The 18,566-nt window shown below is 36.7% G+C and overlaps 1 protein-coding gene and 1 pseudogene across 1 annotated transcript; one reads left to right on the top strand and one right to left on the bottom strand.

Annotated features, from left to right (window-relative positions):
* Positions 1-1,282: 1,282 nt before the first annotated feature.
* LOC103320159 (MUS308 and mammalian DNA polymerase-like protein) lies at positions 1,283-17,625 on the top strand. Its single transcript, XM_008221791.2, is given in 27 exon segments — positions 1,283-1,500; positions 2,152-2,585; positions 2,790-2,997; positions 3,111-3,968; positions 4,650-4,714; positions 5,054-5,159; positions 5,265-5,465; positions 5,642-5,842; positions 6,750-6,911; positions 7,005-7,244; positions 7,400-7,612; positions 7,800-8,150; positions 8,358-8,510; positions 8,985-9,206; positions 9,520-9,738; positions 9,874-9,991; positions 10,129-10,875; positions 10,878-11,326; positions 11,563-11,760; positions 12,235-12,494; positions 13,518-13,707; positions 13,821-13,928; positions 14,398-14,750; positions 15,249-15,357; positions 15,458-15,598; positions 15,840-15,936; positions 16,028-17,625. Coding segments are annotated over 27 exon segments (6,507 nt in total). The 5' UTR covers positions 1,283-1,467; the 3' UTR covers positions 16,099-17,625.
* Positions 16,224-16,840, bottom strand: LOC103320144 (BURP domain protein RD22 pseudogene; annotated as a pseudogene).
* Positions 17,626-18,566: the final 941 nt, after the last annotated feature.

Here is an 18,566-nt window from a genome sequence, read left to right on the forward strand (position 1 = left end):
GGAAGGGAATAGAAAGTCTCTACTCTTATTGTTAAAAATTGTTGTGAGAGAAAGCTATAATGGAAAACAGCTAATGAAGTGTTTTTATTTTATGATTATGCATGAACCAGTTTTAAAGAGGTGTTGAGTTTAATGATTATGTGGCAATCATTTTATAATTATGCGGGAATCAATATCAACAACACTTTTAACAAAAAGTTTACCAAACGCCAAATTGTTTTCTCTCACAACAAATCTAACAACAATTATTTTCACAGCACATCAATACCAAACTGGAGTGTGAGTCTTCCCACACGTTCTATATAGAAAGGCCTTACTTTGGTAGGTGGCACTAGTTAGGATTGACTTGTAATCTTGAATTGGATTGGTTTGGGATTTTAAGTCCAGTCAGATTCACTTTTGCACCAAACAATGGACTGGATCGGACATTGAATGCAAGAGGGATCTCTGATGCATGTAGAGTTTTTTCTTTTTCAAACTGGAACCAAATGAAAATTTTGAACATTTTGGCAGAGATTGAAGAAAAAGGCCTAACTTTTTACAAGAAATATGAACCACCCAATAATAAGAGCTGCCATTGTTGTCGATTGTAGCCTCTGAGTAATAACAACTCCCAGTTTTTGAGACAAGGAAAAAACAAAAAATCTCACAATACCAAATCGAAAAGAGAACCCATGGCATCGAATCCAAACTGAAACTTATATCAAGATCTAACCATTACCCAATCTCATATCAAGATAACAATAAATATCAATTTTTATATAAAAAACAGAAAATTCGATGCAAAAATCACAACAATACAGACGATGCAAGGAGAGAGAGGAGATGAGAGGAGGAGAGGAGAGAGAGGATAGAAGAGAGAAGAAAGCAAACCACTAGATAACAAAGTACAGACGATGTGAAGGAGGCGGAGGGAGACGAGGCGCTCAGATTCATTGTAAACCCATATCTATCGATGGGTTTGGAGTCCCTTGTTATTCTGGATTGGTGTCCAAGAGTCATGTCCAGTCCGTGATGTATTTTAAGCTCACTAAACAACAGACTGGACCCATGTCCATTTTAATTGAATATATCAAGTCTAGTTCAGCCCACCAAACAGGGCCAAAGCGGGCTTAGTGGAGTGGAACTTGGGCCTCACATTTAGATTGAGATTGAATTATATATTTAAAATTAATTTTTAATGGCATAAATTGAATAATGAAACAATAAAGGGGCAAAATTGCAAAAGGAGTCCCTTTTTTTTTTTGGGTTACAAGTCCGAAAATTTTCAATTCCCGGGTAAGGCCGCTTAAAAACGCAACTGTTGTACTAGAGTGTCTTCGTCTACATGTGGAAGTGGAACTATGTCAATCGGCACCTGAGAGTGAAGCGGTCATTTTCCGACCTCGGTTTAAGAGGACAAATCGAGCGCAAAGCCACAGGTCTCTAGGGTATTTCCGTTCGCAGCGGAACTCTGCGCTTTCTACCATGGCGTCGCCTCCTCGGTCGCGCATCAATCAGGTTTGGCTCCCAATTAAATTTTTGTTAAAAACCCTAGGACTCATAGGGTTGATGTCCTATTTAAACTTCCAGGTACTCTCTCATATATTCACGCACTTATTTGAAGAATTGTAGGACAATTTGTTTGGATTTCGTGTTGACGCACATTTCCTTTTATAGTTTCATTGTTTTAGTCGGTAGAAATCGATGGATTTACAAACACATTGTTTTCCATGTGGTTGACAAGAAAAATGAGCAAACGAAGAGCATTATTGCATACATATTATATGTGAAATACACAAAAGACTGAGAAAACAATTTGGAAGTGGAAGAATACGTTTCCTTTTGATTTTTGTACTTTTCTGTTGCATAAGGTTACAAGAATACATAAGGGTCCCTGATTTGTGGGGATGTTAGCAGGTAATTTGTATCTTATGCTGTTTGGATGTCCTTATCGAATCCAAGTGATAGACATATAGATATTGCAGTTTTATTCGTCTCTTACACATCCTCAACTAGGAAAGAGGCGTGATCTTTGAGGAAATACTGGGATCTTTACTGGGTTAAAAAGTCTAGATGAATTTATAAATCTTTAATCATGAAATTGAAGTATTTTAGAAATCCAGTTTTACATAACTCAACAAGTTTCCTTTCATTTGTTTGCATGTACAGTTTTTTGTTTCAAAGAAAAGGAAGCCTTTATCACCTGTTCTGAAGTCTGGGAGAAATGAAAAAGATGTCAAAGTTAAGGTAGAAGGTTCTCCCAGTGCCAAAGGCACTTTGGACAACTACTTGCTGGCTTCACAGGAAAATAATATCACTTCGGAGCCTTCTTACAAAGTTTGTGATTCCTTAGCCCAGCAAGACCAAGTTAGAAGGAATTTGACATCAGAGATTGATAATTCCTTGAAAGATGAATTTAAACAGCTCCCTTTGTCTTCTCAACTGCACTCTGAAGCTAATGATGTTTCCCAAGCAAATCAGAAGGAAACATCAAGGGGATTAACCAAGGTGGGTGATGTGAAGGAGTACCCAGCTTTCACAGAAGGCGAAGATCGTGCAGAGCTCAAAGACTTTGCAGCAGATTTTTTGTCTTTGTATTGCAGGTATTGTCCCTTACTGTAAATATTTGTGCACCATTGTATGTACATTGTTATTTCTGAGCTCTGTTATCTTTATCTATTGTTTTCCTGCTCGTTTCCCTGGTGATAAGTTATTGGCTGGTTTATCCCTAACCTCTTATATTTCAAATTCTGCATTCTCTATCTTTCTTCTTTTTCCTCCTAAACTCCTTATCCTTTCATGTTCAGTGATCTTCGACCGAATGAAAGTTCTCTGTCAGAGCTGAAGGTGAATGACCATAAGAGACAAGCTAGCCCATCTTTGCTTGACTGGGAGGATAAGACATTTAAAAAGAGGCATTGCATTACCAATCAGTCACATGTGGAACATGAAACCAGTTACTCTAGTGAGAAGAGTTCTGAAGCCATGCAGTCTGTTTGTGTTGATAAAAATGGGGTATATGATTTAGGTCTTCTGAAAATGCGGTATCTAGTTAGTTAAACTCATACGAGACATTTTCTTATAGATATAATTAAACTTGATTAATATTGTTTTAATGTGATGGGCAGGTTACCATTGTTAATGAACTGCTCGAGCTTCAACCAACCCTGAAAGCATGCAGTAATACAGCAAAACTATCTCTAGACATGTTTGAATGCTATACACCAGGCTCGCTGACTAGAAAAACTAGTGTTCGTGAAACCCCCAAGTCGACACGTGGAAGCTCATCATTTTCACCTGGAGAAGCTTTTTGGGATGATGCAATTCAACTTGCCGATGGTCTGTGTGCACAGGCAGCAGAAGTAATTAGTGTTGCAGATGGCCAATATCGTAGTAAAAGTTCATGCAATTTGAGAAATGCACGCTGTGACGGCAAGTCAAAGGAAATTCTGGATGAAGGTGAGTGGATGGGTAAGGGTGGTGATACAGGGCCAATGGGGAAGCATAGAAAGGATTTAGATAAAGAAGTGTCCCCACTGCCTGTTAAACATTTTGATTTCTCTTGTGAGGACAAAAATTTGGATAAAAGTGTACCACATCATTTGGATGCATACAACTTAAAGAGTGCGGCTCATGTGGGTGGCGAGCAATCTGAATCCAGTCTTAGAGACCCTAGAGGTCTGAGAAATACTATGATGATCCGTTGCAACAAATCTCAGGAAAATCAAGTGACGTTTAGAGATCAATATACAAATTCTGTTAATGCAGTCACCAACATGAAATTAGATTTGACAGGCAAGGATATTACATCTTATTCACCAGTTGATGAAGTCGTGAAGTTGACTGGTAACCATGAATCTGACGAAGCAAGTACTCCTTCAAGTTTTGTGCCACTCAAAGATCATCTAGATCTGAACAGTTGGCTTCCACCAGAAATATGCAGCCTATATAGAAAGAAAGGAATTTCAAAACTTTATCCTTGGCAGGTATCTTTAGATTTCTGATATAAGGCAGTGCTCGGTTCATATATTTGTGGTGGATTACATATGGAGGGCAGGTTTATTGAGTGCTCTGCGCTCTTGATATATGGGTGGATTTTTCATATACTTTGTTTGTTTTGGCTTGTAGAGTTTATATGTGATTGGGTTATGGTGCTTTTTTGTTTGTTTGTTTTGTTTTTCTTATTCCTCTAATGGAAAATACGTCTGGTTTGGGATTTGATGCTTCTAGTTTGGTTTAGTGTCATTGAGACAATCATATGAAAACATGTTACATGCCTCTCTTTCTGAAAGAAATTGGATTATCAGATAATTACGATGGACAATGCTGCACACCTCAATTTTCTTGCCAATATTTTTTTTCCCAATGTACATGACATGATCCCAACCTATCAGGTTGATTATGTTTTATTAATTTTTTCAACTTAAATGCACGTAGTTGCAGATGATCTGGTGTGGTGGTTTTGCCTTGAACCAACAATATGCTTATCCTTGCTGTTAGACTAGGATTTCATCATTTTTACTTTACTGAAAAAATAAAAAATGATTTCATTTTTTTAAGGCTTTGGATATATGTACCATTTCTCCATATTTATGTTTGAGCTGTTGTGTTTCAGTATTAGAACTAATTAGTTTGAAGCATAAAGTACATCGTTCTCCATTTTTCAGGTTGACTGCCTTCAGGTGGAAGGTGTATTGCAGAGAAGGAATCTTGTGTATTGCGCATCAACAAGGTAGTGATGCAATTGGTATTTATCTTAGCTTTTTTGTCATGTTGTGTGCTTTTGAATTGTTTCATAAGGTTGTAAAACATATATAAAACCCTGTGACATTTGCAGATTTTTGAGCTACAATTGTGTGTGGTTATTTATTGATTTTCTACTTTTCCATTTAGTTTATGCTTCCAGTTGATGTATGAGAAGATTTTATTATTATAATTTTTTTGAAATTATATGTTCGTATCACATTTTTAAACAATGGAGTTCTGTAAAAAGAGTTTATACTGGTTTCCTTTCTTTTTTCGCCGGTAAAGCATCTACATATGTTTCTCAGCCTTGCTTCCTTGGCCACAGTGCTGGCAAAAGTTTTGTTGCAGAAATTCTAATGTTGCGGAGGGTCTTATCATCGGGAACAATGGCTATACTTGTACTTCCTTATGTATCAATTTGTGCAGAAAAGGTGATATTGTTGTTTTCCCCTAAATTTGCAATTTTAGATTATTGTTTTTATTTATTTAAAATTTATAAATAATATTAATTTAGATATCTGTCTTATCTGGTGCAGGCAGCACATTTGGACGTACTTCTTGAACCACTTGGTAAGCATGTTCGTAGTTACTATGGAAACCAAGGTGGTGGAACACTTCCCAAAGATACTTCTGTAGCTGTCTGCACAATAGAAAAGGCAAACTTTTTGATAAACAGGCTGCTGGAAGAGGGTCGTCTTTCAGAAATTGGAATTATTGTAATAGATGAACTGCACATGGTACTTTAAAGCATATCTTTGTGGTTATGTGTCAATAGTTGTTTACAATTTCTATGCAAGTTTTATATTTTTCCTTCATGGGGCTTTTTTCTTTTTCAGTTTGGTTAGTCTTCATTTGGTAATTGTTTTTTGGGTGGACTTATTTAAATGCCTTTCATTCTTATAACTATTAACAGGTTGGCGATCCAAGTAGGGGTTATCTTCTGGAACTTTTGTTGACAAAACTTCGTTATGCAGCTGGTGAAGGAAATTCTGAATCAAGTAGTGGAGAAAGTTCAGGTATGAGCAGTTGTAAGGCTGACCCTGCTCATGGTCTCCAAATTGTTGGGATGAGTGCAACTATGCCAAATGTGGCAGCAGTTGCTGATTGGCTTCAGGTAAGTAGAACTATAAAACATTAACTATGATCCTTCTTGAACAGATGTTTGATTGTAGGCAGTTTATCATTAACACCTGCAGGTCCCTTAGTGCTGCCTAGCTGTGGGTGTTTGCCAATTTATTTAAGAATATAGATACAAAAATATTTACTTGGATTGTGGAACTTTATATATGGGAGCTTGAATTCCACTCTTAATGTAGTTGCTCTGTATATGATGAGTAAAACATCTCATAAGTTGTGTTTTTCAAGGGAAAGTTAATGAAATAGTTAAGTCTTGTTTTGGTAGAAGAAATTTCTGGACACCAATGACTCAATGAGGCAATCAACTAACTTGATTTAGATTTAACCTTTACAGTGATTGAAAAGACCCACCATGTTTTTAAATTTGTTGTATTTTCAATTCTTATGGGCAACTTGATGTTTAACCTGTAGCTTATGAGTGTTTAAAATATTTAAGCAAGATTTTATGGTCAATAGGTTATGCGTCAACTCTTATAAAGAATTCCACTGTACATGTTTTTCATATTATCTTTATTAGAACTTTTGGTTTTGTTACCTTAAAATTATAAAGTGGATGCATCACACAGAGACGATGTGTAAGCGATATGATGGAAGTTACAATAGGAAAAGAGAAAGTGGGGTATGTAGTTACCATATTAAACTCAATTTGTTGATCCATAATTAAGATTGTTTAAACTGTGTCATTGACATTTTCTATATGAAATTGACCAAGAGTACTTTCTCTTGATAATTTTGTAGATGTTTACATTTTTTGAACATCTTGGGTTGAGGGAGGGTAAAAAGTACTCTACTACTTCTTAGCCCACACATATTTCTATGATTCTCCAGCTTTACAGTGTGACTGGCCATGTTGCATGCATAACTTTCCACAAATATTCATGCAGGCTGCACTGTACCAGACAGAATTTCGACCCGTGCCATTAGAAGAATATATTAAAGTCGGTAACACCCTATATAACAAGAAAATGGAAATTGTTAAAACGATCCCCAAAGCAACTGACCTTAGTGGTAAAGATCCTGATCATGTTGTGGAACTGTGCAATGAGGTGGGGACCTCTTACATTCCATTTTTGAGTGAAGCTGTTTTCAGGCAGTAATTTGGAAGTTGATAAATTATGAACTGAGGGAATGTATCTCAGGTTGTTCAAGAGGGTCTTTCCGTGTTGATATTCTGCTCTAGTCGAAAAGGATGTGAATCAACTGCGAGGCATGTTTCAAGATTTCTCAAGAAATTTTCAGTTAACATTCGCAGTGATGACAGTGAATTTAAGGATTTCACGTTGGCTATTGATGCCTTACGAAGGTGTCCTGCCGGTCTGGATCCAGTTTTAGAAGAAACTCTTCCTGCTGGTGTTGCTTATCACCATGCTGGGCTCACGGTAATTGTTTTTTCTTTGGGTTGTCTCCCTTTAAATTTTACTAATTATTCTTGCTCTTTTCCTTTTGTGAAAATTATTTTGATTGTTAGTTTCCTCAGAAAGTTAGTAGATGAGCTTTTTTCCTGAAGAATCTGTCTGTTTTTATCTTTTCTTAGGTTGAGGAGAGAGAGATTGTCGAAACTTGCTACCGTAGAGGCCTTGTACGTGTCTTAACTGCTACATCTACCTTAGCAGCTGGGGTTAATTTGCCAGCTAGGAGGGTCATTTTTCGCCAGCCCAGGATTGGTCGTGATTTTATTGATGGGACAAGGTACAGACAGATGGCTGGTCGGGCTGGTCGAACTGGAATAGATACAAAGGGAGAAAGTGTATGTTTTTGTTTATATTCTTCCTGGGTCCTCTTATGTGCCAGCAGTTCGTTTTAAATGTATCTAGTGATCTCTGTGCAATTTCCTTTTTTATTTTTGCAGTTTTACTTAATTCATGTTATATTAGCTTTATTAGTAGGTTTATCCATTTCAATTATTTTAATATTTTTTTTCTTCACTTGACTAGGTACTTATTTGCAAGCCAGAAGAGATAAAAAGAATCATGGGAATTATTAATGAAAGCTGTCTGCCATTGCGTTCTTGTCTATCTGAAGATATGAATGGAATGACCCATGCAATCTTAGAAGTTGTAGCTGGGGGAATGGTTCAAACTGCTAATGACATTCATCGATATGTTAGGTGCACACTTCTAAACTCCACTAAACCTTTTCAGGATGTGGTGAAATCAGCACAGGAATCCCTGCGGTGGTTATGCCACAGGAAATTTGTAGAATGGAATGACGATACTAAGTTATACAGTACTACACCTCTTGGACGTGCAGCATTTGGCAGTTCCCTATGCCCTGAAGAATCACTTGTAAAGATTCTTACTTTCTTTATATATTATATATATTAATTTTCCAGATATCTTTTGCTATCTGTATGGCATTGAGCATAAGTTAATCAGTATAGATATTCATTTGTGTGACTGAGTATCTTCCGCTTTGTGTTAGTTGATCCTTTGTAGTTGGAATTTAGGTAATGTATTTGACATTGATTATACTTTTTCATATTTATGTTCTAGATTGTGCTGGATGATCTTTCAAGAGCAAGAGAAGGGTTTGTGCTTGCATCTGATTTGCATTTAGTTTACCTAGTAACACCAATAAATGTTGATATGGAGCCTGATTGGGAACTGTATTATGAACGATTCATGGAATTGTCTGCTCTTGACCAGGTAATTTTCCTCTTACCAAATAAGCAGTTGATTATTAATGATTCCGTGTGTGTGTGTTTATATTTGGATATGTTTGCGGAGAACATTTAAAGTTTCATTGGAGACGTTAGATGACCTCATATTTAAAGTATGAACTTGTTTTATGCTAACTAAGAGTTTATGGAATTATCGAGAGCTGACCCTGATCGGCTATACACGTTGAGGGGTTTTGAACTCCTGTTCTCTTTCAAATGTATGTCTTTAGCACAATTTTATTTATTATTTTTTTAATTTAGTGGGTGGGTTCTATCAATATCTGTCCATCATCATGTTTTTAAGGTTCATTGGCAGAATTTATTTTACAATTGTCTCTAGCCCTGTGAATTGAGCAATGAGCATTAAGTCAGAATTTTATGACTGGTGTATGGAAATATTTGTTTGATGATCATATTTTATGGATTTTAAAATTCTCTCATTCTCTTTTCTGGAATGCAGTCTGTTGGCAATCGTGTTGGAGTGACAGAACCTTTTTTGATGCGCATGGCACATGGTGCACCTATGCGTTCATCAAACAGGTTTAGAGAAAATATGAAAGCGTTGCATGGAAAGTATGAAAACCGACCTGGAATCACAAACAATACTGTGCTTCTGGATGATCAGATACTTCGAGTGTGTAAACGGTTCTATGTTGCTCTCATCCTTTCAAGACTAGTTCAGGTTTCATATTTCTTTTCCTCATTCAAATTTTTTACCTCCTAGGCACACACACAGGGGCATACATGTTGAGCTTGTAGCATGCATTCAAGTGTATTCGTGTGTGCTTCTTTTTTCCCTGGTTCAACAGAAGTACAGGGGAGGTGACATGCAATTTGTTTCTGAAGTTGTCTTTCTTTTTGTCAGTTTAGTCACTTGCATTGGGTTGTAAATCCTTTTCTTTTTTTATATGAATTGCAATTACTTTGGTATAATTTTTGTGAGATTTGTTTTTCTTTAGTCTTGCTAAATATGTACCTTTTAATCTGTGGTGAAGGAAGCTGCTATCACTGAGGTATGTGAAGCATTCAAAGTGGCCAGAGGTATGGTGCAGGCCTTACAAGAGAATGCTGGAAGGTTTGCTTCTATGGTGACCATGTTTTGTGAGAGGCTTGGATGGCATGATCTCGAAGGCTTGGTTTGCAAGTTCCAAAATCGTGTTTCATTCGGAGTAAGAGCAGAGATTGTAGAGCTTACTACAATTCCATATGTTAAGGTAAGGGAACTCTAATATTTTCCTATTTTATGTAAGGTTTGGTAAAAAGTACTCCACATGCACAAACCTCCTTTTTTGATATCTGACAGATGCTCAACAGTCATTTTTAAAATGTATAAATGTGTTGATTTGTAGGGTTCTCGAGCAAGGTCACTCTATAAAGCTGGCTTGCGTACGCCTTTAGCAATTGCTGAAGCATCCGTTGCTGAAATAGTTAAAGCTCTTTTTGAATCTTCATCATGGACTGAACAAGGTGATGCAGTGAAGTGATTCTTATATAGATAGAGTTTTTGTAGTGATTCTACTATATCTTTAAGGTTTATGTACTTTTTGTGTTTTTTATTTCGTGCATTCTCTCCTAATATTGGCAAGTTGATAATATGACTTTAGAAGGTTCAGCTCAAAGGCGCATCCATTTAGGAGTAGCCAAGAAGATCAAGAACGGTGCACACAAAATAGTTCTTGAAAAGGCTGAAGAGGCAAGAGTTGCTGCCTTCTCAGCTTTTAAAGCACTTGGATTGGATGTCCCACAATTTTATCGACCTGTATTTTCATCTGGTGGTGGAAGTTCCAGTATGCAAGGAGCAGGAAATTCCTCTGGTGATAACTCCACTAGTAGCTTTCCTATTGTTGAGCGCATGGAGCATGCTGCTAAGCCATCTTTGGAAGGAAGGGTTCTTTCTGGAAAGGTTGCACTAGAAAGCAGAGAAAAGTTGACGAAAACATCAGATATTGGTGGGGTGGCTTCAGCCGAAGTATATTCAACTGGTGTCATGCAAATTAAGTTTGGTCCTGATAATTCTACAGTATCAATTCAAGGGTCTGCTACCCTTGGGGATGAGCTTAAGGCGGCTTTTGATCAGAACAAAAATGCTGATTTGACTGACCATGTTCAGTTACAAAGCTTAGGTGATAGAACTAGGGTATCTGATGAGTCTTTTGATCTTGAAAAACAGGAACGCTGTAAAAGGGTGAACTTGTCTCCTGGATTTAAGGGCAATGCTTGTGACAAAGGCCCTATTCATGCAATTAATACTCTTGGTGGATTTGATTCCTTTTTGGATATGTGGGAAACCACCTCAGAGTTCTATTTTGATATTCACTACAACAAAAGATCAGAATTGAACTCTGTTGCCCCTTTGAAATACATGGCATAGCCATCTGTTGGGAAAATTCTCCTGTGTATTATGTCAATATTCCTAAGGATCTGCTGTGGTCTGACAATAGTAAAAATAAATGCTTGCATTTGAGTGGATCAGGCAATAGAAGTAATGTGTTACCTCTTGATGATATGTTGGAGATGGCTAGACGTAGATGGAAAAGGATTGGTGAAATAATGGGGAAAAGAGGTGTTAGAAAATTTGCTTGGAAGTTGAAAATTCAGATTCAGGCACTTAAAAGTCCTGCAGTTCATGCTCAGAGATTTGGTTGCCAAAATATTGCAGGGAAAAGTACTTGTTTTGAAATCATAGACAACTCGTTGTTATTGTTGCCTCCAGTTCATATAAAAGATGGAATTGACATGTGCATTGTGGCCTGGATTCTTTGGCCTGATGAGGAGAGAAGCTCTAATCCTAACCTGGAAAAGGTAAAATAAAAAATAATGTTAGCATTACTGCATAATCAAGCATGTTCTTTTGTCTTCTCAGAGGATTTCTTCCCTTTTCCTTGTTCATTTTTAAAATAATGGCAGATACTTTATCATTTCCATCAAAACATTTCTTAAAGGCAAAAGTATTTAACCATTTAATTGTTTCGTTCAATTAATATTCAGATGTTCATCATTGTTCAATTTGCATTTAAACCTTAAAATTTGATTTGTAGGAAGTTAAGAAAAGGTTATCCAGTGAGGCTGCAGCAGCTGCAAATCGGAATGGCAGGTGGAAGAATCAGATGCGAAGAGCTGCACATAATGGTTGCTGCCGTCGGGTTGCACAAATACGAGCCTTATGTTCTGTTCTTTGGAAGTTACTTGTTTCTGAAGGCCTTACTGAGGCACTTGTAAATATAGAAATCCCGTTGGTCAGTTCTTCCATCATATCTGATTTTATTTTCTCAAGGGGGTTTTGTTTTATTTGGGGACTCAAAATATCAAACAGTTTTGTGATTGCAATGAAAACTAGACTTGAAATTGCTGGATTCTTTGTGTAATTATTGTTTTCTCTCATTGCATCATTCTTTTAATAATGATCTTCTTTGAAAAGAAAAAGGGAAAATATGTCAAAATTTAGAGAAGTTCTATGTAAGAGGTTTGCTATTATTTGTTTTGGCAATAATAAATATTTTACGTGTGTCACTCCTGTAGTGGCTTTTGCATGTATTAATGCATGCTACTGTTTTAGTCGGGTGCTTGAGAACCAGTGCCCATTGCCCATTCTTAAGTGTGGAAGGAAATGTACATTATTCTCTTTGGAAGTTGGAACCACCAACCCAGTAGTTATACTTCTTCCTTGGGTAGATACCTTGACACTAGCTTATTGCTTGTTTGTTTTCTAGGTTAATATTCTTGCCGACATGGAGCTGTGGGGAGTGGGTCTTGACATGGAGGGATGCCTGCAAGCACGCAAGGTGTTGGGGAAAAAGCTAAGGCAGCTTGAGAAGGAAGCTTATAAACTGGCTGGCATGACATTTTCATTATATACAGCAGCAGATATTGCTAATGTGTTGTATGGACACTTAAAGCTGCCCATACCAGAAGGGCGCAATAAGGGGAAACAACATCCAAGTACGGACAAGCATTGCTTAGATTTATTAAGGTATTAGCGAGACTTCTCTTCTTCTATCATACCTCATAACCTTACCCATCTAAGGTGAATTCACGTGTGCTGATTAGCTATTGGAATACTTTATACTCTCTCCCTCTACTTAATAGGATTGTCTATTTACTTATTTGGTTCCATAGAGACTTCCATCCCGTCTAGATTGTTATGTTTAAATAGCCGACATTTGAAGGAGATAGTATTTGACTATTCATGCATTCTCACTTGAATATCTGTATCTTTTGATATCAGCATCTCATTGTTTGAAGTCTAAACTTTAATTGTGGAAGAAATGTTTCCTAAAAGTTAGGACATGAATGTTTTGGATAGTGAGGCAAATTAGTAATTGCTGTCTGGAAATGGAAACCACAATTTGCATATGCCAAGTTGAGGAGGTGGTGTGTACCCCAGAGTAGGGTGTAAGAAATGTCCTTTTAGTTTGTGAATATTATTGTTTTTGGTTGTTTCTTGTTGTTCTTATGAGCACCATCAATGGATTAGACTTAATATTTGTAGTAATTTTCATATATTCCTCGAAGAATAGGTTATTCTGATAGTGTTGTATTAAAGGTCCAAATACATGGCATTGGATTTTTATTTTTATATTTTTATTTTGGTGGATGCTAGATGAAGCTGTATAAGTTTTCTTGTGGGTTTGCATTTAAAAAATGGCTTTCCAATGTGATTCAAACCCACTCCCAATAGATTTTTCCAATCTAGATTGGGTAGAACAGGGAATACCACATGCTATTTAAAAAATGGCTTTCCAATGTGATTCAAACCCACTCCCAATAGATTTTTCCAATCTAGATTGGGTAGAACAGGGAATACCACATGCTGAGAGTTGTGAATACACACGTGATACTTTTAAATTCTTAAACTGCTGCTTCTGCCCGTCCGTCATATATCTATTTAATGATTAATGTTCTTTTATCATTGTTGTCACATTGTGATTTTTCTCTTCTATTTTGATGTACACCACCAAGCCGTTGATATTAGGAAGCTTTGGTTTCATTTCAGGGACGAGCATCCTATTATTCCCGTCATTAAAGAGCACCGGACATTGGCAAAACTCTTAAACTGTACATTGGGATCAATTTGTTCACTCGGTAGGCTATCCATGAAGACACAGAAGTACACATTACATGGTCATTGGCTCCAAACATCAACAGCAACTGGTCGGCTTTCAATGGAGGAACCTAATCTCCAGGTTTGGGTTTCCCATGAGTCATTTTATTCTATCCTCCCATTCCTCCAGTTGTTAACAACTTGAATTTAATTGTTATATGAATTATCGCATTATATATGTTTTGATATATGCAGTGTGTTGAACATATGGTTGACTTCAAAATACATAAGGATGAAAAAGGAAGCGAAACTAATGTTGATTATTACAACATTAATGCTCGGGATTACTTTATTCCTACTCAGGTAATGGTTATCTTGTTAATGTCTTTAAAGGCTATTTTTGTATTATTATTAGATTTATCCAGGAAGGCAAACCAGACAGTAATACCCCTCTCCCCAAAGCTCTGTTTCTCTTGCAAATAGCTGCTGTTGTCAAGAAGCATTTTATATACATCTTAATTTATTACCATTTTGAGTGTTTGACAATGCACAAGTAACGATGTGGAACAAGGGTTCAGTATGTTTTTAATACAATGTGGAGAGTGAATACTCCTTTCTTTTTCTTCACCTGGAGAGAAGGGGAGGCCAACTTTACTGTGAAGCTATATGTGATGGAGATTTGAGGTTTTAGGAAATGAGGATGTGCGGAGGGTTAAAGATACATAATGTTTAGATAGATGAATGTGTTTGTGGGATGTTAGGAAGGAGCAGGGTTGGGTTATGCAACTCCATGGTGTACATTAGTTGATTTTTTTTCTTCCTATTATTGCAGGACAACTGGTTAATGTTAACTGCAGATTATTCTCAGATAGAATTGCGGCTGATGGCACATTTCTCTAAAGACTCGGCACTTATTGAACCCCTTAGTAAGCCCGAAGGTGATGTCTTCACCATGATAGCAGCTAGATGGACTGGGATTTCAGAAGATTCTGTTAGTTCTCATGTACGAGATCAGACCAAAAGGTTGGTGTATGGCATTCTTTATGGAATGGGTGCTAACAGCCTTGCAGAACAACTCGACTGCAGTCCAGAAGAAGCTTCTGAAAAAATACAAAACTTTAAAAGTTCTTTTCCTGGAGTTGCTTCTTGGCTCAATGAAGCAGTTGCATATTGCCGTAAGAAAGGGTGGGGACATCTTACTATTTTCCTTGTTGCTATAATTAGCTGAACTCGTCTAAGAAAAGGTTGCTATTATATCTAACACCATGTAGGATTTTGGTTTCTATTGCTTACAATTGCATAAGTTTTTTCTATTCTTTGTCTGATTACTCAACTCTTTGATCATATTAACTTTTCCTTCTAAATACGCAGATTGTCAGTACGATTAGTGTGAATAGTTTTTGTATTTATGAAGTGATTTTATTTATTTTTTCTTGGCCTAAGAGGAAAAAGTTTATGCATTGTTTTCATGTGTTTTGTTTTGCTCTCAGAATTTATTGTTTCTTCCCTTAGTGATAATTGGAAATTTTTTGGAAGAAGAATCTCTTCATAACAAATACTTTTTGATGTTGATTTAATTTCAGCATTCTTTTTCTTTCTGAGTAAAAGAAAATGTATTGCACTTTTGTAAACATTTCTTTAAAGCTATATCAACTGTTGTTGATTATCTGCATTGTTGTGCAGATACATCGAAACCCTTAAGGGAAGAAAACGATTTTTGTCAAAAATAAAATTTGGAAACAGTAAAGAAAAGTCGAAGGCTCAGAGACAAGCTGTGAATTCTATATGTCAGGTACAACTTTTTCCTTCCCTTCTGTGGGGATGAGGGGTGTGGGGGTTTAAAGGTAACCACAAAATTGTAATATTCTTGTACTGATGTCTTCCATTTACAGGGATCTGCTGCTGACATAATCAAGATTGCAATGATAAATATATACTCCGTGATAGTAGAAGGAGTTGAAAGGCCCAATTCTACTTCTCAACTTGCAACAAAGTTACATATACTGAAGGGCCGCTGCAGAATTTTATTACAGGTTGCTTTGGGAAATTTCTTGCCGTTTATTATTCTATTATTTATTGTAAAGTTCTTAGGGGAATTTGAAATGTGGAAGAAGATATAAGTAAACTAATAAAATATATGGAATTTCTAAGTTACTTTATTTTGTTAGCTTTGTTATTGCACCATGCTTTTGATTCAGTTGCAAGTCACAGTGTTTTGTATGTAATGTTGTTGCGAACTTGTGAGCTTAAGAACTATTGGTGGTTTCTATCCAGGTACATGATGAATTAGTACTGGAAGTTGATCCTTCTGTGATAAAGGAAGCTGCTTTGCTGTTACGGACAAGCATGGAAAATGCTGTTTCGCTTCTTGGTATATTTTTAAGTCTATGGATACATTGCTTGATATTTGATAGTTTGAGGGCATATGTTTACGGTACCTTATTTAATTATTTCTTTTCCAGTTCCCTTGCAAGTCAAATTGAAAGTTGGAAAATCGTGGGGTTCTTTGCAACCTTTCCAGGCCAATCATTAACAGCCCATATACTTATGGCATTAATTCATTCTTTTTATTGGAGTTGGTATCATACAACTGACCATAAGGGTCCCATTTTTGAACTGCTACGATGCATTCAATATGGATTCAAGTAATGTAGGTTTCTAGTTTGGAAGACAGGCAATATGGGCCTCGGGAAGAAAATGGCAGACGGGAACGGTTCCTGGTTTACAATTGAGTGCTTGCAGGGAAAAATTCTTTGGGTGCCATACAGATGTGTCTACGTGGCAGACCACTATTGCTTTAGCGCTCGTCCCGTCAGCACCTTCCAGAGGCACCATGTAAGCCCTTGTTTTCCCCATTGCATGGCAGTAGAAGACATCCTATGGGTAGCTCAGCTTATCACACACATTCTTTTGCCTGCAAGCTTCTTCACACCAGGCTTTATTGTATACTTCTGCAGCATGGTTGCTCCCTTCCTTTTGACCTCTGCCAAGATTGCTTGAATATTTCTTCCCAGCTTGGAGGTGGTGAAGTCAACCATCGACTCCAAAGAGGTGGTGCAATATCTTTCTTCTCCTCCAAGGATTGGTCTTTCACAAGCTTGAATGGTTTCAGTCATTATGTTGGCTTCCACAGACCCTGGTTTCACTGACAATTGGTTGAGAATGTCTGGCAGTTTGGTAGATGAGAAGGGGATCGATTCTGCAGTTTTGCGGTGTAGGAAAGTTGCCCTAGTTGAATTTCTGGCTAAGCTATATTTCATGGTTGTTCCAGGTTGCACATCCTTCTCCAAGAAGAAAACTACTTGGGTTGGGTCTTTGAGGAGTTGATTGCCAACAGCAGCCTCATGGTTGTAACCAAAGAAAACGTTGTCAGCAGCAGTGACAACGTTTTGATTGTGACCAAAGAAAAGTTTGTCAGCAGCGGCAGTGGCAGCGTCTTGGTTGTAACCAAAGAAAAGGTTGTCGGTGGCAGCGACATCATCTTTTTTGTAACTGACAGTTATTGGCTGGTCCGACAAAGTCTGCAAATTATTTAGCAACATAAATATACATTACAGTTGAAGAAGCTAGCTTATCAGTAAAACGGTGGAATAAGGGAGCTCTCTTGAGTCTGAGGTTGTAAATACAAACACAGACCAGGTTGGACAAGTTCACTGAGAGCTTTCGGCATCAGTTTGTTTGGCAGGATGGAGTTCCAGTAAAGCAGTTGAGGTACTAAAGGTAAAGCAGCAGCATGGTTTGCCCTTGCCACCAGTGCGAGCTGCAACAACAGTCGAAATTGAACTAATATCATAGGGAAAATTCAAACTACAGAGCTTACAGTGAGAAAACCAAAGTCATCTTCTCGAAAAGATTACCGTTAGGATTAATTCAGTTTGGTTCTCGAACTGGTTACATAATAATCGAACCATATTCCTTTTAATAAGCTTTTAAGCAAGTATTTGTGTTCTCTTACGTTACTGGATAAATTTTCATATTTGTAAATTGAACAATATTTGAATAAACTTCTTACCGTATGCTGAATTGGAGAAATTCTTAGAATTGTAGTTTTGGTATTAAATGTTGTTTGTTGGATGAAACATAATATTGCATTGATAACTAATACTATGAGTCTATTTGTGGAAAGCCCAACTTGAACTTAGCACAATCTTGGCTAAGGGATTAGATACAAAATTGGCTTCCCTATAGACATGAAAAATATAACATGAATAACTTGGCACCCAACTGCTCCAGGAACTCGGATAAAGGACGCATCGCACCACCGACCCTAAAGCAGAACATTAAAAAAAGAAGAAATTTGACCCAAAAGAGAAGAAGAAAGAAATTAATACAGATGGTTTACAGTAAAAGAGAACATTTAAGAAATAAAAAATTTAAATTTAAATTTTAGCAAACATCCTCCTTAATTGGATTATTTTCACACTCAATACTACTACCTCGTGCCATGAATTACCCACTGAAGCTTTTCTCATTCTCAAGCATGTAGCATTAACACATTAATAGACACAAAAAGAGAAATTTTGTAAAATAAGCAAAAATAGACAAAATTACCTTTATTTATTTTTGGATTTCCTAAGGAATCCTTTACATTTGCATGTCTTTGATTTGAAAGTTGAGAGGTTTTTATGTTTTTTTCTAAAAAGCTTTGGCTTTTTCTAAAAGTGAAATTTTTTTTTTTGGCTAAAACCTAAATTTACTTACTTTTTTATTATTATAAAATAATTTGAAATAACACATCATATTTGATGACAAAAACTGATACGTAGCAAGATATCATGACAAAACAAGCTAACTAAATATGTGATGTTCAATAAATAAAAACTAATCATTAAATTTTAACATGTATCATCTTTATAGTATGTGACAGTCCCACTTTGATGAGAAAGTCTTTCATGATGCTATTTAATCATGTCATTTGTGCGATTATTTTCACAAATAAAGAAAATTACCCAACACGATATTGATCTCACCTCCAATCTAGAGGATCCCCTATCTTGTGAC

This window comes from Prunus mume, linkage group LG2 (genome assembly GCF_029339155.1).
Source record: "Prunus mume cultivar Tortuosa linkage group LG2, ASM2933915v1, whole genome shotgun sequence".
In the NCBI taxonomy this organism is placed as follows: domain Eukaryota; kingdom Viridiplantae; phylum Streptophyta; class Magnoliopsida; order Rosales; family Rosaceae; genus Prunus; species Prunus mume.